Source organism: Pan paniscus, chromosome 6 (assembly GCF_029289425.2).
Source record: "Pan paniscus chromosome 6, NHGRI_mPanPan1-v2.0_pri, whole genome shotgun sequence".
NCBI classification, from domain to species: domain Eukaryota; kingdom Metazoa; phylum Chordata; class Mammalia; order Primates; family Hominidae; genus Pan; species Pan paniscus.
Genome location: NC_073255.2, coordinates 116,030,290 through 116,056,435, shown reverse-complemented (window position 1 = coordinate 116,056,435; position 26,146 = coordinate 116,030,290). Strand labels below are relative to the sequence as shown.

At 46.8% G+C, this 26,146-nt stretch overlaps 1 protein-coding gene across 3 annotated transcripts in view; it reads right to left on the bottom strand.

The window, feature by feature from the left end:
• Window positions 1-204: 204 nt before the first annotated feature.
• Window positions 205-26,146, bottom strand: part of LMTK2 (lemur tyrosine kinase 2) — a 102,765-nt gene continuing 76,823 nt past the window's right edge. For all 3 annotated transcript variants that reach the window (XM_003815695.5, XM_008968678.4, XM_034963625.3), the window contains 7 exons: window positions 24,772-24,856; window positions 22,911-23,032; window positions 19,007-19,156; window positions 15,314-18,272; window positions 6,161-6,293; window positions 5,681-5,923; window positions 205-4,403 (listed from right to left, as the gene is read on the bottom strand). In XM_003815695.5, coding sequence (XP_003815743.3) covers window positions 4,375-4,403; window positions 5,681-5,923; window positions 6,161-6,293; window positions 15,314-18,272; window positions 19,007-19,156; window positions 22,911-23,032; window positions 24,772-24,856 — 3,721 coding nt within the window. In that variant the 3' untranslated portion in view covers window positions 205-4,374. The remainder of the gene's footprint in view (window positions 4,404-5,680; window positions 5,924-6,160; window positions 6,294-15,313; window positions 18,273-19,006; window positions 19,157-22,910; window positions 23,033-24,771; window positions 24,857-26,146) is intronic.

The following is a 26,146-nucleotide window of genomic DNA, read 5'->3' as shown; positions in this document are numbered from 1 at the left end:
ACAGGTTTGGTTTTCCAGTGGTTATACAAAGCTTTATGTCCTCAGGAGTGCGGGGAGTTTAGGTCTGTCACACAAGCTCCAGAGGGACCAGGGCAGGGGCCTGGAACACAGGCTGCGGGCGCTCACAGCAGGGCAGGGCCAGGCCACCCACCCAGGTGGCCCTTGCACGGTGGACAAACCACAGAAGAAACGCGGCCAACAGAGTTTATAAATATATAACTATATTTATTTTGAATATTAAATAGTTTTTAAATTACAAGCAATTTATTGAATCACACTATGCATCAATATACAGTAAAAATCTTACAATTTAAAAATGTACACAATTTAAACTGAAAGTTCATTGACTGTTATATTGCCATGAACCTCTTCTGCCTGTGTTAAAGCACAGTAGGGAGGCCTGGTGGGTGTGACAGCCCCCTATGTCCTCCTCTGCAGACGGAATCCGACGGTGGATCCATACACCAGCCCCATGATCAAGATCCCGCTCGGCCCACGTAGGCCTGAGTGCTTAACCAGCACGTGTCCACACCGGTCAAACTGATCTTCACAGGCTGTTGGTAATTCAACACTGTCAATGCATCTTTAAGAATTTCTTTATAGATGAAAGAGAATGTTCTTTGTTAATAAAGACTTGAGCCAACCCCATTGCTACTTAGGAATATTGTTTTGGAGATTTCCATCGGAAGTCACTGCGTATACCCATTCTTTTTTTAAGGCTACTTCCCATAAGGCTCATGTTTTGAAGCCACTCTAACAGAAGCCCAACCTCTGGCGTCTAACCCTTGGTTCACTTCTGAATTTTCAGATGATGGGCTGAGTCAAGGAAGAGCAGGCACTGCCTTCCTTCCACCGGGGCCCTGGGGACAGACATGCAGTAGGTCCTTAACTCTACAAATACCCTATTTCGGGAAACAGGAATAAAAGGAGGGGTTTGGAAAGGCCTTTTACAGCAGCAAGACAAACCAAGACTTTTCTTAGATAAACCCATTTCTATAGAAACGATCGAACCTGTACATTTAAATATAGAACGAACGTTGTTTGCAATTCGGCTTGGTCGAGCTTTCTGCACCCTTACGGTGAATGGCTTCTCGTCCACACACACAGGCCAAGTCTCAGAAGGATGTGGGGAGCACTTTTTCTGGGTTGCCCTTTCTGGCTTATTGACAGGGTCATTCAAAAAGACAAATTCGCATCTAGCTAGTAAGGAAATGAAAACTAGATTATTTTTGTTATAGGATTTAAAATGTACAAACTCCACCAAAATAGGACTAATTCAGATTGATTCTGGGTTGCTACCCCATAGAAGGCCAGAAAATATTCTAACCTTCCCCCACATTATCTAGAGAATGCCACTGATTTATTTCATTGTACAACTTATTAGAACAAGTACATTTTGAAAACCCACCACTGATAACCAACTTATTAGTTAAAAAATAACAAAACAAACAACAAAAACCTGAACTGAACACAGCACATGCTGACATTTCAAAAATGGGCTGCAATTTTTATTCTACTTAAATTTCCTGTGTACTGCTTGGATTTCAAAAAAACATGTTAACCCACATGTTGATTATAAATATAAAATCTCGCCCCTCCATGCAACACCACACTAAGATCCACTACCCCCCAACTCAATGTATAAAATGCTTTTTTGGCAATTAATTATGAGTGACTCAAAATAAATAAAAATGGGAATTATGTTATGAAAAAAAAATTTTTTTTTTTGAGACAGGGTCTGGCTGTTACCCAGGCTAGAGTACAGTGGCATGGTCTCAGCTCACTGCAACACCCATCTCCTGGGCTCTAGCCATCCTCCCACCTCAGCCTCCCAAGCAGCTGGGACTACAGGTGCACACCACTATGTGCCCCAGCTAGTGTGTATATATATATATATATATATATATATATATATATATATATATATTTTTTTTTTTTTTGTATTTTTAGTAGAGACGAGGTTTCGCCATGTTGCCCAGGCTGGTCTTGAACTCCTGGGCTCAAAGTGATCCGTCCGCCTCGACCCCCCAATGTGTTGGGATTGCAGGCGTGAGCCACCGCGCCCGGCCAAAATCTTAATCCTAGTGGAAAACTGACAGCCCCAAAAGGTCAATAAATGTACTCGAGGCTGACACTGTATAAGACGACGACAGATTCCATGATCTGCATGACTTTGGTCATTAAATCTGAACTCCTTAAACCTGCAATTGAAAAAGTAGTATAATCACGTCTCATTTCTCCTCAGCCAAGACTAATCTTAGATGTAAAAACTGAGAAAACTCAGGAAGTCCCCACAGCAAGAATTCAGAGTCATGACAATTTTGGCAAAATCATCTTCTAATGCCCTGTTAATTAAAAAAAAAAAAAAAAATTCGCGCATCCCGAGACAGTGGTGCTCCCCACACAGCCCAGGTGGGCACCGCGTCCACCCCATGCCTACACAGGAGGGGACTCTCTCCATCCTGAACTTCTTGCTTTGGAAAGTTATTGCTTAGTATAAAAAATGAGAGGAGTGGGGTGAAACTGGCAATGAAGGTCATTTGCTGCGCACTCTCTGGCAACGTCCGCCTGCATTTTGCACTAGGACTCAACTTCCTTCCGTGTACCCCAGGCGGCCCCTGCAAGGGTCTGGAGAGCACCCCAGGTTGCGCTGGAGTCTGGAAACATATCAGCACCGGAAAATATGTTGGGTGAAGGGTGAGTATGAGGGGACTGCAGGCCCGAGGACCCCCGAAGGAACGGCTGCCTCCCCAGCACAGCACAGCCGCGCTGCACCAGCCACCGAGGACTTCCTTATGTCAGAGCAGAACTCAGGGAGGGAGGTGTGAGGTCGCCCATGACCACAGGGGCTCGTGCCGATATGACGAAGCTACACTGGGAGCACTCGGGCCCTTTCAAAGCCAGAAGAGAACCTGGGGCTTAATGCAGAACGGAGGGTCCGTGAGATGAGTCCCGGGCCATGCAGGACCACCCAAGGCCCCGACCCGAACTATGTGTCGGCTGCTGATGCTCTGCCGTCGTCCCTTGTCCATCCCCCTTCACATCTGCAGGATGTGGTGTTATCTCATCCCACACGGATAACCACAGACTGGCCAGGCCCAGCTGGACGTGACGTGGAGTGGCTCGGAGGAGAAGATTCGGCTGTGGAGGTTTTTTTAAAGCTCAAGTCCCCACCAGCTGAAGTGTGCACACATCATCAAGTCGAACGGTCCCCCACGGCTGGTGTGCTCTGCGGAGATGAGTCTGCCTGAGTTCCCCGGCTTCTTGAAGGAAGGACTGACGGGAACGGAAGCTTCCCAGCAGCCTGGCCTCCGAAAACCAGGCAGAAGAGCTGCGCGGAGGGAAGCGGTGCGGTGCCCCGTGCAGGGTGCAGCTCTCTGGACCTGCCACGCCAGCACGTCCCCAGGGATGGGCCGGGTCCATCTGAGGTCTGCGGCCACAACCTGTTGGTTTTTACCAAAAGGGCTTTAAAAAATGGGATGTGGGGTGGGAGAATGACAAGGAGAGGCTGCAAGACCTCTCAGCTCCTCAGAGAGAAGCCTCATTTGCTGCGGCAAAGCCGCTTCATCAAGAAGAGACAAAAATGCATTCAATTCCATCAACAAAACAGTGGTATTTTGGACTCAATGAAAATATTTCCTATATGAACATAAAACACTAACATTCAGAATCATTTATCATTTATGAAAGAGTACCATATGTACAATCCCAACAATCCTAGACACAGTAGAACACTCAAAATATTTAAGCTTCACAAGTACCATGCAGCGCAAACTATAAAACAGAAAAAAAATCAAACTAGTGGCTAGCATCGGCTTGACCTGCCTCATTCTCCTCGAATAATTGAAGATCCTGTACAACAATGGAGACTCTCGGAACATTTATCCACAGTGCAATTACAGAAAGCAGTTCGTGATTTCTCTAGAAATAATAAATATGGCTCACTGGTGACCATTCCCCTCACGTGTCCTCTGTGGTGCCCACACGTGTGCCGGGATGTGCAGGCGTGGAGGCAGACGCCCCTGTGGAAAGCACACATGCGGTGCACACAGCTCCACACGCGCGCGCGCACATGGAGGCTGTGCCCCTGCCTCCCCCGACGGCCAGCGCATGAGCACTGCCTGGGAGGCCGCGGCCGCGGGTGCACGGTGCACTGAGGGACGCCGGCTCCTGGACACGGCCTCGCTCTGCACCTGGGCTCCCGAGGGCCCCGCCTTGAACGCAGCTAAGAGCCGTCTCCCTCTTCACCTCTGGATTCTTCCTCCCAATCTCATGTCAGCAAATGGCGAGTGGATGTCGCTGCTCGGGCTGAGGGCGCAGGGGCGCCGCTCCAGGGGAGCAGCCTCGGACCCGAGCGTGCGCGTTGGCAGCCACCTAGTCCTTTTCTCCGTCTTCGCTGCTTCCTGTTGAGGAGAGAGGAAGCGAGACGACAAAGCTGGGTTTTTAAAATGATCAGACAGGCATGGCGTGGATGGCATGTGCGCTGCACCACAGGAGCGGAAGCGGGTGTTTTGAGCCCAGCACCGCCTGAGCGGCCCTTCCTGTCCTTTCCTTCGGAAGCAGCCCCTGCCTGACTCTCCCACATCTGCTAGGCTCAAATGCCCGCTGGGCGCTAAGGGTCAGGGTGCAGAAGAAGTCAGCTGGGATCCACACATCTGCCCCGACAGACTGGCAGATAGCAGGTGTTATCTAATCGGCACAAATGAAGCCTAGCGCCGAGGCAAATAAAGCCTCTTTGTATTCCATATTTATTATTTGATCTGTAAACTTCCAATCAAAAAATGAGCCTATTAACCTTTATCTTTCAATCTAGTGACGGGGAAAGAAAGCTCCCTATGTTCAGATACCTCGACTTCAAACGGCCCCTGCCCATTCACCCCACCCCACCCTCGGGAGCCACACCAGGACCAAGACTCAGCAGCAAAACCAACATTCCAGGGGCAGCACCAGAGGGCATGTGGGCTGGTCCCAAGTCCAGGGGTCAAGTGCTCTTACGAGCCTGCTGAAGAGCAGGTTCTCTCTGGGAAAGGAGGAGACAGAGTGCGGAGGGGGGACTATGCAGCCACAGGAGAAAAAGAGGAGATGGCGCGCAGCCTGGGCGTTCCTGGGACCCAGAGCCCCTCTGCCTCAGCCTGGCCCCACAGGGTGGCCGGTAACGAGCCTGAGAGTGACCACAACAGGCAGGGGGCATGGCCCCGAGAGCACACTCAGGATGCTGGCAGTTTTATTTATTTATTTTAGAGGCAGGGTCTTGCTCTGTCACCCATGCTGGAGGGCAGTGGCACAATCATAGGTCACTGTAGCCTTGAACTCCTGGGCTCAAGCATTCCTCCCACCTCAGCCTCCTGAGTAGCTGAAGTGCAGGTGCACACCACCACATCCAGCTAATTTTTTAGTTTTTATTTTTTTTAGAGATGGGGTCTCACTATGTTGCCCAGGCTGGTCTCACACTCCCAGGCTCAACTGATCCTCCCACCTCAGCCTCCTGAGTAGCTGGGATTACAGGCAGGAGTCACTGCACCCAGCTGATGATGGGAGTTTTATAAAAACGAGTTTGTAATCTACTCGGCAAATGTGAAGAAGACATGAGATTATCAGGCCTGCAAAACCACCGTCTCCCAGCTGCAGCACTCCACCCCCGACCCTGCACTCCCAATCCCCAGCACGCGGCGCCTCTCACCGCCCTGCTCGATGTCCGAGTCGGTCAGGTGTGTGAGGGAAAAGCTGGCAATGTTGGCGGGAGAGATGGAGAACCGGGAGTAAGGCGCCGAGTGCGGCCAGCTCTGCTCCGTGCTCCGGGCCGGTGGCGGCGGAGAAAAGTACTTGGATGTTTGGAGAGAAGGCTTGGAGCTGAGCAGGTTACTTGTTGTCTTTGACATAAAAGGATCTGGGGAGAAGTCATCATCCCACTCAAAGCCACCACCTAGAAATAAAAAATAAAACCCCACCCTTTTTATCACTGCGTGATGAGGGAGAGGGGGAGCCTCTGGGCAGGTGCGCCCTGCAGGTTGGAAGACACAGCCCGGCCCGGCTGGCAGATGGCAGTTCTGTGCCCATGTCAGGGGGCGTCATTAAAGCAACATGGGAAGTTACCCTCAAAAAACCTTTACATTACTCAATTTTTCAGTTTCCTTTAAAACTAGACAATGACGTGAAATACCTTCTTCGTCGGTGGAGCTTTCGGAGTTGATGCACCTGCTCAGGTAGGGAGAGCCTGAGGCTGGGACTGGGCCGCTCAGGTCCGGGCCGCACGCCACTCCTCCACAGGGCCCCAGCTCTTTGGTTGGGGTCTCCTGAAAAGTCAAACAGAAACTCCTGTCAGCAAAGGCCTGCTCACGGGAACCCCCCATGTGACCGCTTCCCCACTGGCAGGCGCATCAGACTGATCGACTGAGAAGTAAGCGTCTCAAGACAAGGGCGGCTCCGGGCCTGGGAGGACGGACAGACACTAGGCCCTGTCTCTCCCTCTGCCTGCAGCTCTGACCTCGGCAGAGGCATGAAGCAGCCCTCTGAGGCTGCAGAGAAGCGCAGAGCAGCAGGCAGGCGGGCACGAGCGGCAGTGCTCAAGGTGCCACCCGCCAGCAACAAGTGTGTCGGCTTCTCCTCCACAATCCCCCGCCTGGACTCAGGTCAGCCCGGAATCCAAAGTGGGCACCGCCCTGGACACAGTGCTCCGGGAGAAGCCCTTGGTTCTGGCTTTGGAGCAGGAAGGGGGTCTTCTGATGCTCAGAAAGAGAAGGGGGAATTCCAGCTTTCTTCTTTTCTCTGTTCTCTTGCTCTCCAGTCTCAAGCAATCCTGGGGCAACAGCTGCCTATAATCCTGAGGGCCATGAAGCCTCCTCTCCACTGGAGGACTGTGATCCCGAGCGGGAGGGGACCCTCGCTGGGTTTTTTTCCCTTCTGTCCTCCCACTGCTTAGCTCCAGATGCGCGTGCGATTGCAGGAAGTATGGCACATCGTGTAACTAAAGCCTCAACTTTCTAGCTAGGGGACCAGAAAGGAGAGGCCCAAAGAACTGCAAGTATCAGGGACATCACAGAAGAGGGAGGAGCTCAAAAAGGTGACCCGACGAGGTTGCTGGGGGGCTCCTGGGCTGTGTGTGGTAGATCTGACTCTGAACACACCCAAGCTTTGAAAATGAACCTCAGGGGAGACCGGGGTGGGGTGCGGGGCACACACGTGGGGCAGGTTCAAACAGCACAGCGAAGGCTTTGAAAGGGGAACTGGGAACTGACACTGAAACCACAGCCCACAGAAGGCTGCTTGGAACTTGTGGCCTGCACCCACCGGGTCAAGGCCTGCTAAGATAAAAATATCAACATGATTCACAGCATTTAAACATGGCACAGACTGCCTAACATGATAGGAGGATCCAAAAGCTAAAATTACTTCACATACAAAAAACCAGGAACACCTCAATTTACCTGGGAAAAGACAATCAACAGGTGCCAGTGTCATGGTACCACCGATGTTGGAATTATCTGAAAAAGGACTATTATAAAAATGCTCCTACAACTAAGGGGAAACACTCTTACCATGAACAGAAATAGGGAAAGTCTTAGCAAAGGAACAGATGATAAGAAGAATGACAAAAAGCAAAACTCAGAAAAGAAAAGTACAATAACCAAAATCTAGCAACTCAATGGATGGGCTCAACAGCATAATGGAGATGACGAAGGAAATCATCAGGGACCTTGAAGACAGAGCAACAGAAATCACCCAATCCAAACAAGAGCAAGAAAAAAAAAACCTGGAGGAAGAAAGGACCAGAGCCTCAGAACCTATGAGAGAATACACAGGGTCTAACCCTGGAGTCCCAGGAGGAGAGGAGACAGGGCGTGGGGCAGAAAAAGTACTAGAAGAAAAGAATGCCTGAAAACTTCTTAAATTTGGTGAAAGATACAAAACTACAGATTTAAGTTTAGCAAAACAAAAACGGGATAAATACAAAGAAATTGGGCCAGGTGGGGTGGCTCACATCTGTGATCCCAGCACTTTGGGTGGCTGAAGCAGGAGGATCCCTTGAGGCCAGGAGTTCAAAACCAGCCTGGGCAACACAGTGAGATGCTGTCTCTACAAACAATTTAAAAATTAGCTAGGCGTGGTGGTGCACGCCTGTAGCCCCAGCTACTCAGGAGGCTGAGGAGGGAGGATCACTGGAGCCCAGGAGTTCAAGGGTGCAGTGACCTATGATCGTGCCACTGTACTCCAGCTAGGTGACAGAGCAAGACTCTGTCTCAAACAAAACAAAACAAAACAAAACACACACACGAAGAAATCCACCCTCAGATGCACCATAATCAAACTGCTGAAAGCTAAAGACAAAGATTTGAAAGCAGCCAGGGATAAAACATGTATTACAGCTTGAGCATCCCAAATCTGAAAACCAAAAATCCAAAATGCTCCAAAATCCAAAACCTTTTGAGCGCTGACATGACGCCCAAAGTGTTCACTGGAGCACTTGGGATTTCGAATTTTCAGATTTGGGATGCTGAACTGGTGAGTATAATGCAAATATTCCAAAATCTGAAAATATCAGAAATTTAAAATGCTTCTGGTCCTAAGCATTTCAGATAAGGGACGCTCCACTTGTACTTCTAGGAGAAGAATGATCTGAGTGACTGCAAATTTCTCATGAGAGACCGTGGAGGGTGGAAGGAAGAGATACATTTTTAAAATGCTGAAAGAAAACAATTATCAACACAGAATTCTACACTCAGAGAAAATAGGCTTCAGGAATGAGTGTGAAATAAAGACAGTCTTAATGGAAAAAAAAACTAAGAGAATTTATTTAAAAATAAAAGGAATCCTGCAAAAAAAATGGGTTTTTAAAAAAAAGAGAGAAAAGAAAAGCTACTTAAATTTCTTTAATTAGAAGGGAAAGGGTCCCAGAAGGAAACCTGGAACATCAATAATGAAAAAGAACAGGACAGGAGGCCCTCCAGATCAGAGAGTTCCACATCCTCAGAGTCAACCAACCAGGACAGAAAACATTCAGAAACAACCACAAATAAGAAATAACAGTATAACAACAACAACAACAACAACAAAATAAATAATACAGTATAACAACTATTTTCATAGCATTTACAGTGTATGAGGCATTATAAGTAATCTAGAGATGACTGAAAGTCTGCAGGAGGATGTGTGTAGGTTATATGCAAATATGATGCCATTTCATATAAAGCACTTGGGCAGCCTCTAATTATGGTATCCAAATTATGGAACCACCACTTCTTGGAAACCAAGGGACAACTCCAGAAACGATCTGAACAGAGATCAGTGACAAGACCGCCCATGCATAACCACACCTGTGCATACTAAGTCCTGTGGTTAGCCTTGCGGAACCCACATATACAAAAAGTCAGCCCTCCGTATCTATACACAGGTTCTACATCCCGAGAATACTGTGCTTTCGATCTGTTTTGGGTTGAAAAGAAGCCATGTTATAAGTACACTCACACAGTTGAAACCCATGTTGCTCCAGGGCCAACTGTATAATACTATTCATTTCCTCTTGAGTTTCTTAGAATGTGTTTGATGACAGAAAGTCAAATGTGTTGCACTGTCTGAGGAGTTATCAGTGTACATGTATGCAACATAGAAGAGCATGTCAAGAAGGGGACGGAGGGCAAAAGGCCTAAGTGACAGCAGGGTTTCCACATTCCATCTGAAATATGCAAATACAGATTCTAAGTAGATTGTGAGAAGTTTAACACATACATTGTAACCCGCAGAACAACCACTACAAAAACTACGCAAAGAGAACAGTGTAAAAAAAAAAAAAAAGAAAAAAAGAAAAGGAAAAATGTAATACTAAAAATGTTCAATTTATTAAAAAGAGGAAGAATAGAAATAAAAATAGAACAAATAAAATGGTATACGTAAATCCAAAATATCAATAATTTTATTAAAGGTAAATGATCTAAACATACCATTAAAAGGCAGATTTTTCAGAACAGAGTTTTAAAAACCCCATCTAACTATAAGATCTGCAAGAAACTCATGTCAAATATAATGATACAGGTAGATTAAAAGTAAAAGGATGCAAAAGATACACCACACAAACATTAACCAAAACAACGTGGCCAGGAGCGGTGGCTCACGCCTGTAATCCCAACACTTTCGAAGACCGAGGCGGGCGGATTGCTTGAGCTCAGGAGTTCGAGACCAGCCTGGCCAACATGGTGAAACCCCATCTCTACAAAAAATACAAAAATTAGCTGTGTGTGGTGGTGTGCACCCGTAGTCCCAGTTACTTGTGGGGCTGAGGCAGGAGGACTGCTTGAGCCCAGGAGCTCAAGGCTGCAGTGAGCCAAAATCATACCACTGCACTCCAGCCTGGGTGACAAAGTGAGACTGTCTCCGAAAAAAGAAAGAAAGCTGGAGCAGCTCTATGAATATAAGACAAAGGAATACGGAAGGACATTACGAAAGGATAAAAAGGTCAATTCAGCAAGAAGACATCATCCTCCCTCAATGTATATGCACCAACAGAGCTGCAAAATACAGGAAGCGAAAATGAACAGAAATGAAAAGAGAAATAGACAAATCTAAAAATCACAGCTGGAGACTTCAACAACCTCTCTCTGAGTAACAGAACAAGTATGCAGAAAAATCGGCAATGACAGAGAAGAACTAATACCATCAACAAATTAAATCTGACATTTATAGAACGATCCACCCACCAAAACCAAAATACACACTCTTTCAGGTATACATGGAATAATTCACCAAGAAAGACCATATCCTGGCTCTAAGATAAACCTTAACAAATTTAAAAGCATTGAAACCATATTAAATATGTTCTCTGCCCATAATGGAATTAGACTAAAATTTAATAACAAAAAGATACAATAAAATCTCCAACTCTTGGAAATTAAACAATATACTTATTAAACTATATTAACCAATTATTAGTAATTATTAATTATAACTAATATATTAAACTATACTTGTTCATCTATGCTCCCAAGAGGAAGTCTTACAAAAAACTTTTTGATCTGAATGAAAACGAAAACTCACACATTAAAATTTGCTGGGTGCAGCTAAAGTAGTACATAAAGGGAAATTTATAGCATTAAATTATTAGAAAAGAAGAGGCCAGGTGCAGTGGCTCACGTCTATAATCCCAGCACTTCGGGAAGCCAAGGCAGGCAGATTCACCTGAGCTCAGGAATTCGAGACCAGCCTGGGCAACATGACGAAACAAAAAATACAAAAATTAGCCAGGCACGGTGGTGGGCGCCTGTGGTCCCAGCTACTTCAGGAGGCTGAGGCAGGAGAATCCCTTGAGCCTGGGAGGTGGAGGCTGCAGTGAGCAGAGATCGCACTACTGCACTACTACAGCCTGGGCGACAGAGTGAGACCCAGTCTCAAAAAAAGAGAAAAGAGGCCAGGCACGGTAGCTCGGGCCTGTAATCCCAGCACTCTGGGAGGCCGAGGTGGGCAGATCATGAGGTCAAGAGATTGAGACCATCCTGGCCAACATGGTGAAACCTCGTCTCTACTAAAAATACAAAAATTAGCCAAGCGCGGTGGCACACACCTGTAATCCCAGCTATTGAGGAGGTGGAGGCAGGAGAATTGCTTGAACCCGGGAGGCGGAGGTTGCAGTGAGCCGTTATCACGCCACTGCCCTCCAACCTGGCGACAGAGTGAGACGTCTCAAAAAAAAAAAAAAAGAGAGAAAAGAAGTAAGGTCTCGAATTCTAAGCTTTTCTAGAAAAAGCAAAATAAATTCAAAGCAAGGAGAAGGAAGGAAATAATAAAGACAAAGCAGAAATCAACGAAATAGAAAAGAAAAAAAAATCCATGAAAACAAAAGCAATTTTTTGGAAAGATCAACAAATCTACATAATCTCTTCCAAACACTATCAGAGAAGGAAATACTTCCCAACTCATTTTATGAGACCAGCATTAATTACTCTGATAACAAAACCAAAGACAGTGCCAGCAAACAAACAAAACCCAAACCAACCAAAAAAACCTAGGTGGAGCCCTGAATGTTTATTCCTCAAAGCTGGAGAGCAGGAGCCTCTCAGACAGGGTCTCACTCTGCCACCCCGGCTGCAGTGCAGTGACGCAATCATAGCTCACTGCACTCTCAAACTCCTGGGTTTAAGCGATCCTCCTGCCTCAGCCTCCTGAGCAGGTGAGACTATAGGTGCGGGCCACCACAACTGGCCAATTTTTAAAAAATCGGTTCTTATTATGCTGCCTAGACCAGTCTCACCTCCTGGCCTTAAGCGATCCTCCTGCCTCAGCTTTCCAAAATGTTAGGATTATGGGAATGAGCTACTGTGCCCAGCCTTCAGTGCTTGTTTACAGTATGACGGATCAGGCTGGAGGGAACCCTGTCGCACTAATTGCAAATAAGCATCATTACCCGCTACTTTTGTCTCAAGAACACTGTGCACTGAGGAAGGACATCGCAAGTGCTAAAAGTCGAACGCGATGCCAGGCTGCAGATTGTAAAGGTGCATGCAAGAGGTGGCAGGGCTCAGTGGTGAAAAGTTCTGTGCTCGGTCCAGGAGACTTGGGTCAAGCCCTAGCACTGCTACTCACTGGGGCCAGACCCTGTGCAAAGTTTACCTACTCTGAGCCTCAGGGTCCTCTCCATGAAGATGGTGACAACCACCCCCACATGGGGAAGCAAAACAAGACTCAATGTATAATAAAGGTGCTGGCACCCACAGACTGTTCACCAGCCTTTACTACTTTACACGGTAAGTGCTGGTTAAGTATTTGCTGAACTGACAAATAGTAATATAACCAAGAAACAATTGCTGCCCAATCCCATGAACACTCAGTTAAAAGTTTGGAGCCAAGATACTTCAACTGCTTAAAAACTACACAACTTCAAAACCAGCTCATTAAAAAAGAAAGCAGGAGTGGGAGGAAACCCTCAGTCCTCGGCCTGAACGCTTGGTGGCTGTCGCTTCAAGGCATGCTGCATGAGACGCATAAGCAAACGAATTTCAGATCATCAGAAAGATCTTCCTCATTTTCTTCTGGCCCTGACCCACCTTCCGACTTTCTCCTTGACACTAACTTCCTTGTCAAAGCCTCGCATCCATTAAGCATGTCTGGTATTTGATCTCTGTACCTTCCATCCCATAACTAGTGTGCCCTTGTCACAGATCTTCATCTTTTGCAATTCTGTCTTCTAAAGTCAGAAAAACATAACATCCTCCACAAAGACTTGTGCAAGGGGCCCATACTCTGCGGCCCCAGGGAGTTTTCTCCACACGCTGCTTCCACTGGGACTGCGTCCCTCTCACTCTCCAGCTACCCCCAGGCTTTCAGGAAGTGGGGACAGCGTGCTCCCTAGCTCCTAACCGCACTGCTCACCGAGCACAGTTGACAGTTCCGTCCCACCTATACATTACCCCATCCATGGAGAAATGCAGCGATAATCCAAGTTCACAGAGACGGTGGAGATAGGGCTATGTGGATGCATTGAAAACAAAACACAAACCCGAGGGGCCAGGTGATCCCTTCTCCCTTCCACTCTTACTAGAAAACGGCAGCGTGTTTTCTCAGGCTCCCTGAGCTCAGAGGCTCCTGAGTTCGAGATATGCCTAGGAACCACCTGGGGAATGAAAAGAGAAAGACGGCCTCCTGGCCCCTCACAGAATCAGGTTCAAGAGGTCAGGCTGAGCTCAGGAGGCTGCTTTTTTTTTTTTTTTTTTCTGAGACAGGTCTCACTCTGTCACCCAGGCTGGAGTACAGTGGTGCAATCTTGGCTCACTGCAACTTCTGCCTCCCAGGTTCAAGCAATTCTCATGCCTCAGCCTCCCAAGTAGCTGGGCCTGCAGTCTTGCCTACCGTGACTGGCTAATTTTTATATTTTTAGTAGAGATGGGGTTTCGCCATGTTGCCCAGGCTGGTCTTGAATTCCCGACGTCAGGTGATCCGCCCACCTTGGCCTCCCAAAGTGCTGGGATTACAGGCATAAGCCACCGCGCCTGGCCTTACTTTTCATTTTTTAAACATCCACTTCCCCGCCATATATGCTATAGCTCAAATGCGGGTGATTTAACGATTTTTAAAGAAACATCATAAAAACCAAAGTGAACAGAACACAGAGGAACAACAAGGCATAAAGTGACGTTCAACAGACGCAGCTCCTGGGGAGGAGGTGGAACAGTGCTTGGACCCGCCACAGCCACGGACCCATGAGGGATGGTGCCACGCAGGGGCTGAGACCAAGGTCTGGGTTCCCAGAATGGAGCAAAAGGGAGGGCAAGCAATGTGAAGGAGACGGCGAGGACTCCTGCGCCTTCTAGAAGGTGAGGGGACCCCATTCTCATGTCCCACCACTGAGCTCTCCCAACAATCCAGCTGATGCAAGCAGCAAATTCAAGCGCTACAAAGACTAGTATGAAAAGAACTTTTTTTTTTTTTTTTAAAGCATGCTTGAATTATCCGCTGTTACATTTTTAAAGGAGCCTAAATCCATGCCCACTCAGCAGTGCACACTAAGCTGCCTGCTCCAAAGCAGGGAAAGAGGACAGGTCAGGGGACAGAGCAGAAGGACCACAGACGCTCCTGCTGTGTGTCACACCCTCCAGACACCCACCGCAGGGCTTCTGGTTGGCCCCTCTCCTGAGCTGTCTCCAGGGCTGCACGCCAGCCATGGTTCCAGGCTTGTACCCAAGTGGTGGGTCCTACTGCCAATTGTCAGGCTCTAAAAATTGGAGGCCAAGCGCAGTGGCTCATGCCTGTAATCCCAAAACTTTGAGAGGCTGAGATGGGAGGATGGCTTGAGCCCAGGAGTTTGAGAGCAGCCTAGGCAACATAGCAAGACCGTGTGTCTACAAAAATTAAAACAAAACAAAACAAAAAAAACCCCAAAACCTTAGCCAGCCATGGTGGCATGAACCTGTGGACCCAGCTATTATGGAAGGTGGGAGGATCACTTGAGCCCAGGAGTTCAAGGCTGCAGTGAGCTGCAACTGTACCACTGCATTCCAGCCTGGGCCACAGAGCAAGGCTCTCTCAAAAGAAAAATAAAAAAGTAAAACAGTAAAAATTTGGTGTGTAAAGGGTGACTAATTCAGGAAGACTCCATTAGAAGACCCAGGAAGAGCATTCAGGTCTCTTTCTCCTAATTTAATACGAACTCCCTGAGCAAATGACATTTCTGCATATTCTTAGAACTCTAACCAACCCCAAATTACTTTTTGTGAGTAATCACAATCTGCTGCCTCAAAATGGCAACTAGAAAACAGACCACACTCAATTTCCTAGCACATTTTGGAATCCTTATATGGATGTGTATAGAAAATGATTTAGAGGGAACAGATACCTGGTCAAACAGGTAGACTGTGACATCATCGAAAAACGTGACTGCCTTCTTTTCCTTCTTCCAGTCCTCGGGCAGCGGGTCGGGGGCATCGGCCGCTGTGGGCTTCAACAGACTCCGCAGGTGCCTTCCGTCCTCGTTGCTGAGGATGATGGGCACGGGGTGCTCGGTCTCGTCCTCCGACTCGGAGCTGAGGCTATGCAGGTTGAAGGCCCGCAGGTCCTCGTCCGAGTCGTCGCTGTTTTCGTCCTCCTCGTCCGCATCCATCCCGTCCTCTGAGAGGTCGAGCATCCCTGACACCCCGAGTTTCCCCAGGTACTTCCCTTCGATGTCCGGCTCCTTCAACTTCGGGCCCTCAGAGTGGCTGGACAGGGACTTGTCCAGCGCAGAATTGGTGTAGGCAAGGAGTTCGTTCGTGTTGGTCCCCGTGGAAGCGAGGGTGCAGGGGCGATCGTCCTGTGTCTCGAAGTCATCGCCGCTGCTAAGTTCTGCGTTCAGCACACTCCAGGGACTGCTGGCCTCGTCTTCCGTGGGATGCACCTGCCGGGGAACACCAGTCTGTGCTGGCTCCGGCGTGGCTCTTAATTCCAGGTCACTGGAGTTGTGCAAAGCAGACAGACAACTTTCATCTGGCTGGCTCTTTCTGGCTTCCAGGCAGCTATCCTGGGCAGCAGGACTTTGCTCGGGGAGGACTGGCTCAGGTAGGGGCTGCTCCTGTACCAACACCAAGGCGGATGGGGAGGTTCCCGGGACCTCCTCAGACCTTTTCTCGGGCTCAGAGTCATTGTCTGAGAAGTACGCAGAGTCTCGGTATGAACCCTGGGAGCCAGCTGTGAATGTCTCAGGGGTCACTTCTGTGCCTCTGTGACCATCGCCGGCATCTGAGATGACAATGACCGGGTTGGGAGGCAGACCGCTGTGGCCGCCATCGCCCGTGGTGGCTGGTTCTGAGTCTGCGGTGCCCTCGGGAGCGGGATGCAAGGTCCACTCAGGAGACTCCAAGTTCTCTGTTTCGTAGCCGCTGTCTGCCGGCTTATCGGGGGGCACTAGTTTCTGGGGAGTGTGAGATCCTAAAGAGTCCAGTAGCGCTTCGTGGACATCCACTGACTCCAGAGAGTCCGGGGTTTCCAGGGACGGCTCAGAGGCTGGGAAGGGTGCTGACAAGCTGTCCTCCAGGAGGCTGTCCTGACTGGTTGAGTCCGAGGAGAGGGCAGACACCAAGCCTGCTTCTTTTGCTGCGTCTTTAGAATTGAGCTGATTTAAAGTCTCCACAGCCTCTAAGTTTTTCTCTAGCCGGCGATGACTGTGATGGTCTTCCGAAAATGGTTTATTGTGTAATTCCTGTCCCAGTTCCGGGAGACTACTCCCTACACTCACCCTGCTGGCAAGGATGTCATCAGCAAGAACAGAGTCACTTTCGGTGAGTCGCAGGGTCTCCTCACTCTCGCCAGGAGAGTCCTGGGACCTGTCATCCAGGCTGTGGGTTCTGGCATCGGTTGAGAGAATTTCAACCGGGACAGTCACAGCGTCTGGACTGATGTCCTGGCGGAGACAGTCCTCCGGGACAATAACATCTAAACACGTGGGCTGGGTTTCTCCCTGTGTTGGGAGTGAGTCTGGGGGTACCCGACGGGGCGTTTCTTCTGTTTCGAAGGAGGTAGGAGGTACCTGCACTTCCGGGGAAGACTGCAATGAGGTGCTCAAAGTGTCACCTGTGAGCATGACATCTGTATTGTCACCCTTTGTGCTTACATTTTCCTGCAACAAAGACAAGCCTGGCTTATTTTCAGCAAACTGAAGCTCAGTATCTAAAGAGTTTCTACGTGACGTTTCTAACATAGCTTCAGTAAAACCAGCATTCTTAAGTTCTGTCTGAAGATCATTTATGTGTTCTTTGCTGGACAATGAGCCTTTTAGTAAGTTTTTCTCTTGAAGAAATAAAAAGTTTTCTGACAATTCTTGAACATTCAATGGATCAAAATTATCTTGGTGCATAAGATTATCTGATAGGCAGAGAGGCTCACTGTCAAAAAGCTTACGGGGCTTTTCTTTCTCAAAGTGGCCCGTTATGACTGACTCTTTGGGGTTATCCAAACTGGAACTTAAAGTGGCAGGTTTAAAGTCGGCTTGAACTCCATTTAATTCCATTAAGTCGAATATTTTTTGGTGACTGGGCAAATCTTCCGATTTGTCCAGATCATTAAATATATTGTTGAAAGGGCTCTCGGGGCCACTGGTCACGTGTAAGTCCCCTGGTAAGCTAGAGTCTTTGGGGTCTGTACTGCTTTGGAAGAAGTCCTCATCCGTACTGGACTCCTCAAGTTCAACGCTCCTGAGCGCCGTGAGCTGGGACAGTTCAGGGCCAGTCCTTTCTGGATTATCCATGTCGGTTGTGAGCAGCGCTGGTGGGTAATCAAGCTCCAAGTTACTACCACTTTTTTCTTCTAACTGGATATAATAGTCGCTTCCAACAGAAAGGTTGTGGGCATCAAAAACAGGAACCACTCCAGGGACCCTCAGGGGGACATCCTGGCCGCTGTCATCTTGCTTTCCGGGCCCAGGATCTGAAAGCGAACTCTCAAAAACTTCAACCGGATAGAAGATGCTCGTGTAGGACAAGCCTTCGTCCAGGTGGCCCCGGCTGCGCTCGTCAAAGTGGTCGTGCTTAGCGGCCTCCCAGACATACTCGAAGCTCAGGCCCTGGCTGGTTTCAGTCACGGTGAGGACTTCCTCCATTTCACGACCCAGCCGGTCCCTGGCAAAGTGGTCGAGAATTGGGAATGCAGCATTGTTGGAGGAGTCTCTGCTGTTTGTGTTCGGCTTCAGAGCGTTCCACTGCTGTTCAAAGTCAACCTCTGAGTCCCGCTGGCTCTGCAGCCGCAGGTAAGTCAGCAGCCTGTGCACATCTTCAGCCGCGGGTCTCTTTTCTGGTGACAGCCAACAGAACTGTAAGACTTCATACCTGAGCAGCACACGACAAGCAATCAGTGGAACCATCACGATTTTTTTTTTTTTTTGGTTCGAGACGGAGTCTTGCTCTGTCACCCAGTCTGGAGTGCAGTGGCATGATCCCGGCTCACTGCAACCTCTGCCTCCTGGGTTCAAGCAATTCTCTTGCCTCAGCCTCCCGAGCAGCTGGGATTACAGGCGCCCGCTGCCGCGCCCAGCTAATTTTTTTATTTTTAGTACAGATGGGGTTTCACCATGTTGGCCAGGCTGGTCTTGAACTCCTCACCTCGTGATCTGCCCACCTCAGCCTCCCAAAGTGCTGGGATTACAGGGATGAGCCATTGTGCCTGGCCGAATCAGTTAAAAATATCAAAAGAGGCCAGGCACCCTGGCTCACACTTGTAATCCTGGGGCAATGGGAGGCTGAAGTGGGAGGATCACTTGAGCCAGGAGTTCAAGAACAGCCTGGGCAACATATTGAGACCCTGTCTCTACATTTTTTTAAAAATAAAAATAAATAAATAAACAATATGAAAAGAATTTACAAGGACCCTAAAGCCAACTCAACACCCCAAACATTTCTACACCTTCATCACTGCCAACCACATTAAGTAGTTCAGCTCATGGTGACATCATGGTGAAAGAGGAAATGAAGAAACATAATATTTGGCCCACGAATTTTTTTGTGTTTTGGGGACACCTCACAGTGAAGACGAAACAGAACAGGCGGAATGTGAGGCTACCAACCATCTATCAGAGTAGGGCTGCTCCAGCTGGGGCTTCGGGAGTTTTGTGTCTCTCTCTCTAATGACTTGGTTGAGGACATCTAAGTTGGAAAGGTTTGGATACGGCTGTGCGGCATTGTCAAAAAGCTCCCAAAGTGTCACACCCAGGGACCTGTTGGAAAAAGAAAATGGCTGTTTCTCTCTCCCTTTAGATGTCAAATTTTTAACACTCATACTTGTTACATAGCCAGTAATTTTAAGGACAAGGTGTGTATTGAAAAGATTATTAATAGGATCTTTGTTGTTGTTGTTGTTGTTGTTGTTGTTTTGAGACAGAGTCTCACTGTCGCCCAGGCTGGAGTGCAATGGTGTGATCTCCACTCACTGCAACCTCTGCCTCCCGGGTTCAAGTGATTCTCCTGCCTCAGCCTCCCAAGTAACTGGGATTACAGGCACAAGCCATCATGCCCTGCCAATTTTTATAATTTTAGTAGAGATAGGGTTTCATCATGTTGGCCAGGCTGCTCTCAAAGCCCTGACCTCAGGTGATCCACCTGCCTTGGCCTTCCAAAGTGCTGAGATTTCAGGCGTGAGCCACCATAACCAGCCAAGATTGTTCTTTAATCTGAAACCAATAATCAACAGCACAATAGCAAAAAAAGAGGCATTTCTGTTAAAATGAGGAAGACCATGCCTCCTATTCGCTACTGAATACCACCCTAGAAGTTTTGGCCGATGAAAAAAGTACAAAACAGAGATAATAGGTGTAATTATGTGGATGAGATGACTATCAACTTTTAAGTACTCAATAAATTATTGGAAAGACCATCAGAATGTTCTAAAAATTTGGCAGAATTGCTGGAAACAAGATAAATACCCTGAATTCTGATTTTTTTTTTTTTGGTAGAAAAATACACCTATTAACAACATTAGTAAACACCAGAAACCATCTAAAAGGAATCTTTACATGGGCAAGACGATATCCTCTCTGTGAGACCCACAAGTTTGGTTTGAGTTACTCCTCAGTATCGTGGGTTTTGCTGCTATTCTGAAGGGATCCCCCATCACGCTGGCAGCTGTCTGTGTGCCAGGAGAGACCCTGAGGGCTGCCTCACCACAGCAGGAACGCCCTTCTCAGTCCCAGCCCAATCCTCTCTCACACTGCGGTGCTCTGTCCCCATGGAAACAGCCTCTGCTGGCTTCCTGGGTCAGAGGAGCTGCCTCTCATTTCCTCCACGAGGTCTCTGCATTTCCTCCCCACCACACACTGCCTCCATCCTGCATTTGTGTCTATTTACTGCAATGTTCCCGAACGTGACTCTCATCTGTGTCCTCTGGGAAGCCGTGAACACACACACTGGTAGGTCAGGTCCACCCCTAAAGGATGCTTAGTTGGTAGATCCAGGTGTGGCCTAGAAAACTCGCGTTTTAAAAAAGTTCCCCAGTGATTCTGATGTCCAGCTAACCCTCCACGACACGCCCCAAACAACAAAGAAGCAACTACATTTTGACAAAAATCACTAAAGGAGAGCACCAGAGCCCATCAAAGGAGTAACAGGTACTCAGGAAATTCAGGACAGCCACAGCGAGAGCGGAAGGAAACGCCTGGCCTCCACCACCCCATCCCTGGCAGGCGCAGCCAGCAACCAGGAGCAACTTTCTCTTCCAGGTAAGGGCAAGTAAGAGGATCTCACTGTGGACCCCTACATCCTCACACTGCTCACCGTGGACACTACAGTCCTCACACTGGGGTCAACTGGGGTCCTCACAGGCAGTAAGCCCAGCTGAAGAATTCAATAAATGAAATAAAAAGAAATACAGAACTTCAACAACAGACTCAAGCAGAAGAACCTCTCAACTTGAAGAAAGGTTGTTTGAAATCACCCAGTCAGAGGGAAAAAGACAGAAGAATGAAAAGGAGTGAAGGAAGGCTTCAGGGCTTATGGGAGACTACAGAGCAAACAAATACACACATTATGGGAGTTACAGAAATAAAAGAGCTAGGAGAAGGCAGAGAAAGGCTATTTAAGGAAAGAACAGCTTAAAAACCTCCCAAGTCTTGGGAGAGATACAGACATCCAGATCCAGGAAGCTCAAAGGTCCTTAAAATACAATCAACCCCAAAAGGTCATTTCAGAGGCACATTATAGTCAAATTGTCAAAAGCCAAAGACAAAGATAAAAATTCTAAAAACAGCCAGAGAAAAGCATTAAGTCACATAAGAGGGAAGCAGAGAATAGGATGGTATACTCAAAGTACTGAAATTGGCAGCCAAGAACACTATGCCCTGCAAAGATATCCTTTGGAAATGAAGGAGGGTTGGGCGCGATGGCTCATGACTATAATCCCAGCACTCTAGGAGACTAAGGCATGAGGATTGCTTGGGGCCAGGAGTTCAAGACCAGCCTGGGCAACACAGCATGACCTCGTCTCTACTAAAAATATATATAAAATAATAACTTTTTTTAAAAAAATGGAGAAATAAAGTCTTTCCCAGATAAGCAAAAACTGAAGGAATTCATCATTATGAGACATGCCTTAAGAGAAATGGTCCAGGAGTCCTGTATCTGGAAGCTAAAGGAGGATAACCATCAACATGAAAAAACACAGAAGTATCAGACTCACGATACACTAGGTAGAGCAGATACACAAGGGAGAAAGAAAAAGGAAGAAAACCTCATCACTTGTGGAGGATAAAAAGGTTGATCTCATAGAAGTAGAGAGTAGAAGAGTGATTACTTGAGGCAGGGAAGGGGAGGGAGAGGAGGAATAGTGAGAAGCTGACTAACGAATACAAAATTTCGGCTGGGAAGGAGGAATAAGATCTAGTGTTCTAAAGCACTGAAGGGTGACTATAATTAACAACAAATTTTTGTATATTTTCAAACAGCTCTAAGAGCGGCTTTTGAATGTTCCCAAAAACAAAAAGAAAAAATGATACATGTCTGGAGTGAAGGGGATACTAGTTACCCTGATTTGATCATCACACACTGTATATAGGTATCAAAATATTACACTGGGCCAGGTGCGGTGGCTCACGCCTGTAATCCCAGTACTTTGGGAGGACGAGGCAGGCGGATCACTTGAGTTCAGGAGCTCGAGACCAGCCATGGCAAAACTCCATCTCTACTAAAAGTACAAAAATGGTGTGGTAGTACATATTGGTAATCCCAATTACTCGGGAGGCTGAGGCACAAGAATTACTTGAACCAGGGAGGTGGACACTGCAGTGAGCCGTGAGCCGAGACTACACCACTGTACTCCAGCCTGGGCGACAGTGAGACTCTATCTCAAAACAACAACAACAACAACAACAACAAAAACATATATATATATATATATCACTGTACCCCATAAATATGTCCAATTATATGCATCAATGAAAAAAATAATAAAAGCAAAAAAATTGTTTTAAAGAAATCAATCCAAAAGAAAGCAAGGAGAGAAAAAAAAAGCAGGACAACAGCACATAAAACATAGCTATAAATTAAGAAGGCTGTGACAGAAATTGTTAGTCAAAGTTTTAGGTGCATCTTTTTAGCTCCCATTAAACTGACTCCTATAAATCATAGTATAAACATGATAGTCCACACCCCTTTCAGTTTCTTCTTTCACTTCAATAAATACATATTAAATATCTATTACATGTCAGGCCCTGTGGGAGGCACAGAATATGAAACAGACTTGGTTCCTGCTTTTCTAAAGGAAAATGGGTAGCAGGGGCAGTATTCAAAACGTTAACTCCATCACCACAATTGTGATAATTACTATTTATGTCTTTTAAACTGTCTTTTTCACACCATCAGATACTCTTTTGTTCCTACATCTTATACAACTACTTTCCTTTAAGGAAGTACTCAAAGAGGAAGAAGTTAGTTAGGACTTTGCCAAAGAAATGCCTAATAAAACGGTAAGCCAATACGTACCAGATATTACTATACTTAGTCTGATCTGCAGTTAGCAGTCTGTCTTGAAAGCTGGTTACTAATTCTGGAGCAGTCCATCGCAGAGGGAAAACTTTTTTATCATCTGTTTCAATATAATCCTCCTGTTTTGTTAGAAAGCACACAGAATTTTGAATAGAATTATACTTTTGGTGAGTTCAAGAATTTAAATCCATGGTATTCTCAGAAAACATATACCCAATCCAAAAAACCAGGTCAGAAAAAAAAGCAGGCATGAAGAGTGACTTTCTGGGCAGAAAGTGGGTAAGGAGTTTTGCTGAAGCCTCCTGGGCTTCATGACCTCATCTGCGAGCCATGAACGCTTGCTAAGTCATCCTTCTTGGATAAGAAAGTACGCTGTGTCTGATACATATAACATAGACTCTGAGCAAAACACTAAAACAATATATACTGGGACTTATGCGCTGAACAGTGAAGCCAGTTAGTGAGCAAGACTGTAGGCTTTAGACTCTGACAGACCGGGGTTTGAAGTCCTCATTCTACCATTTACCAGCTATGTGATTCTACGCAAGCAACAACTTTGTGAAGTTTTTTCCTGATCTGTGAAGTGAGGAGAACACAAACCTCCCCTCTGTGGTGAGGATTAAATGAGATGATGCAGGCCGGGCTCGGTGGCTCACGCCTGCAATCCCAGCACTTTGGAAGGCTGAGGTGGGTGGATCACAAAGTCAGGAGTTCGAGACCAGCCTGGCCAACAGGGTGAAACCCGTCTCTACTAAAAATACAAAAATTAGCCAGGCGTGGTGGAGGGACCCTGTAGTCCCAGTTACTCGGAAGGCTAAGGCAGGAGAATCGCTTGAACCCAGTAGGCAGAGGTTGCAGTGAGCCGAGATCGCGCCACTGCACTCCAGCCAGGGTGACAGCGAGACCCCATCTCAAAAAAAGAAAAAAAAAAAAAAGAGATGATGCAGGATACAGGCAGGTGCTAAGTGCCTGACATCTAGCAAGTGCTCGAGACACTACAGCTACTATGTAGACAAATAACCAATTTCTATTTGCATAATGTTTTTTGAAAATATTACCCGTTTGGTCCTCACAAGAACTCCGAAAAATAAAACAGATCTTATCCGTATGTTGCTGCTCAGAAAGCGGAGGTCAAGGCGGGGTGGGGTGACTCACACCTGTAATCCTAGTACTCTGGGAGGCCAAGGCAGGCAAGTTGCTTGAACCCAGGAGTTTAAGAACAGCCTGGGCAATATAGCAAGACTCCGTTTAAAAAAAAAAAAAAGAAAGGAAAAGAAAATGGAGGTCAAGTGGCTTATCCGAGGTCTCCTGACAGCCCGGAGCTGGGACAGTCCCATTCTCTGCCCTAGAACGCTCTACCTCATTCACTGGGGCTACACAGACACACACAAATGGAAACTTCATTGACTTCTTCACTTATTTCCTTTAGAATATATTCATGACAGAGTTAAAAAAACCTAGATCCCCAGGTTACTGAACATGAGCTGAAATTTTACTGACCACGTAATGGAGAAACATTTATATGATATGTATATTTTATCATAACAGGTAATAACTACTGTTGCTCATGTGTTCACTCTAAAATTTATTATGCACCATCAGACTACATCATTTACAGTGTTTATAAATATTTTTAAACAAAACTTTTGGAAAGCTGTTGCAAAACCTTGGACGCAAAGCCGCAGACTTACACAAGCTACACGCCAGAAGCCTAGACCACATTAAAATGACTGCTGCAAATCCCTCTCCAGAAAGCCTAGCGACTAAGATTCTTATACAAACAGTGGGGCATTTGGTGACATTACAACTTCACAATTCAAATTAAATCAGACTGAAAACATTTAAACCTCTGGCTTACCTTGTACCTGCTGAATCCTATTCCGTAATCTCCCACTTTCACATTTAAGTCAGAGGTGAGAAAACAATTCCGCAGGGCTAAATCACTGAAAACAGAGGGAAGTGAACATGGCAAGAAGAATCAACAACCAGGATCATGCTGTATGGAAATGCCACAGAAATGGGCTTTCTCTCGGGATCCGAGTAAGTATATTGAGCTCTCTGCTTAATAATTAACCTCTTAAAATTCTTTTTCATAGTAGAAGTATTACATATGTCATCAATCACTTAAATAATAAAGATGATCACACTTTTAGGCAAGTAACTAGCTCAGGTTAAATACTGACCATATCTGTACCACGTTCTACATTAAAACCGGATGTATGGCTTATTTCCTTGTATTTTCTTTTCTTTTCTTTTTTTTTCTCATTCAATTTAGAAGTTTATTTTGCCAAGGTTAAGGACGTGCCTGTGACACAGCCTCAGGAGGTCCTGACGACATGTGTCCAAGGTGGTCAGGCTACAGCTCAATTTTATACATTTCAGGAAGACATAAGACATCAATCAACACATGTAAGATGTACAATGGCTCAGTCAAAAAAGGCAGAACAACTCAAACACTCTAAGTGGAGGCTTCCAGCTCATAGGTATGTTAGAGTAGGTAGTTAGGCAGATATGGACAGGGCAGGAGGAGAGCACCCCCACACACATACCCCCAACCCCTGTTGCCCCCAGGACTGTCAGGCGACAATAAAGTGATGGTCAGGTGGTTGTTAAACTGTCTCTCTAAAATGATAAGTGGTCACAGCCAGCACCAGGAAAAGACAGTCTCCTAACAGACAGAAAACACTCGGAACTGGTGTTATCCTCTTCTCAAAGACCTCAAACAGGCACACTAAGAGGCAAAATGGCCTCTTATACGACCTCCCACTGGGAACGCTCGACAGGTTAAGGAAAAAACTCCTCAAGTGAACACGTGCACAACTTCAGCAAACCCCAGAACCATAACAATGTATAAAACCCCAAGTCAAGGATTGAACAGGGCACTTGGATCTTGCAAGTCACCCGCTTGGCCCTTCCAAGTGTACTGCTTCCTTTCACTTCTGCTCTAAAACTTTCAAACAAATTCTCACTCCTGTTCTAAAACTTGCCTCAGTCTCTCCCTCTGCCTGAAACCAACTACTGCCTCTCAGCAAAATTCTTTCCTCCAAGGAGGCAAGAATCAAGTTGTTGCAGACACATATAGATTCACCACTGCTAACAGGTGGATTCAAAGATTTTCTGATTAGCAACCTGTCAAACTAGTTTACCTAAAGACCAGAAACCCAGTCGGGCATGGTGGCTCACACCTGTAATCCCAGCATCTTGGGAGGCTAAGGCAGGCGGATCACTCGAGG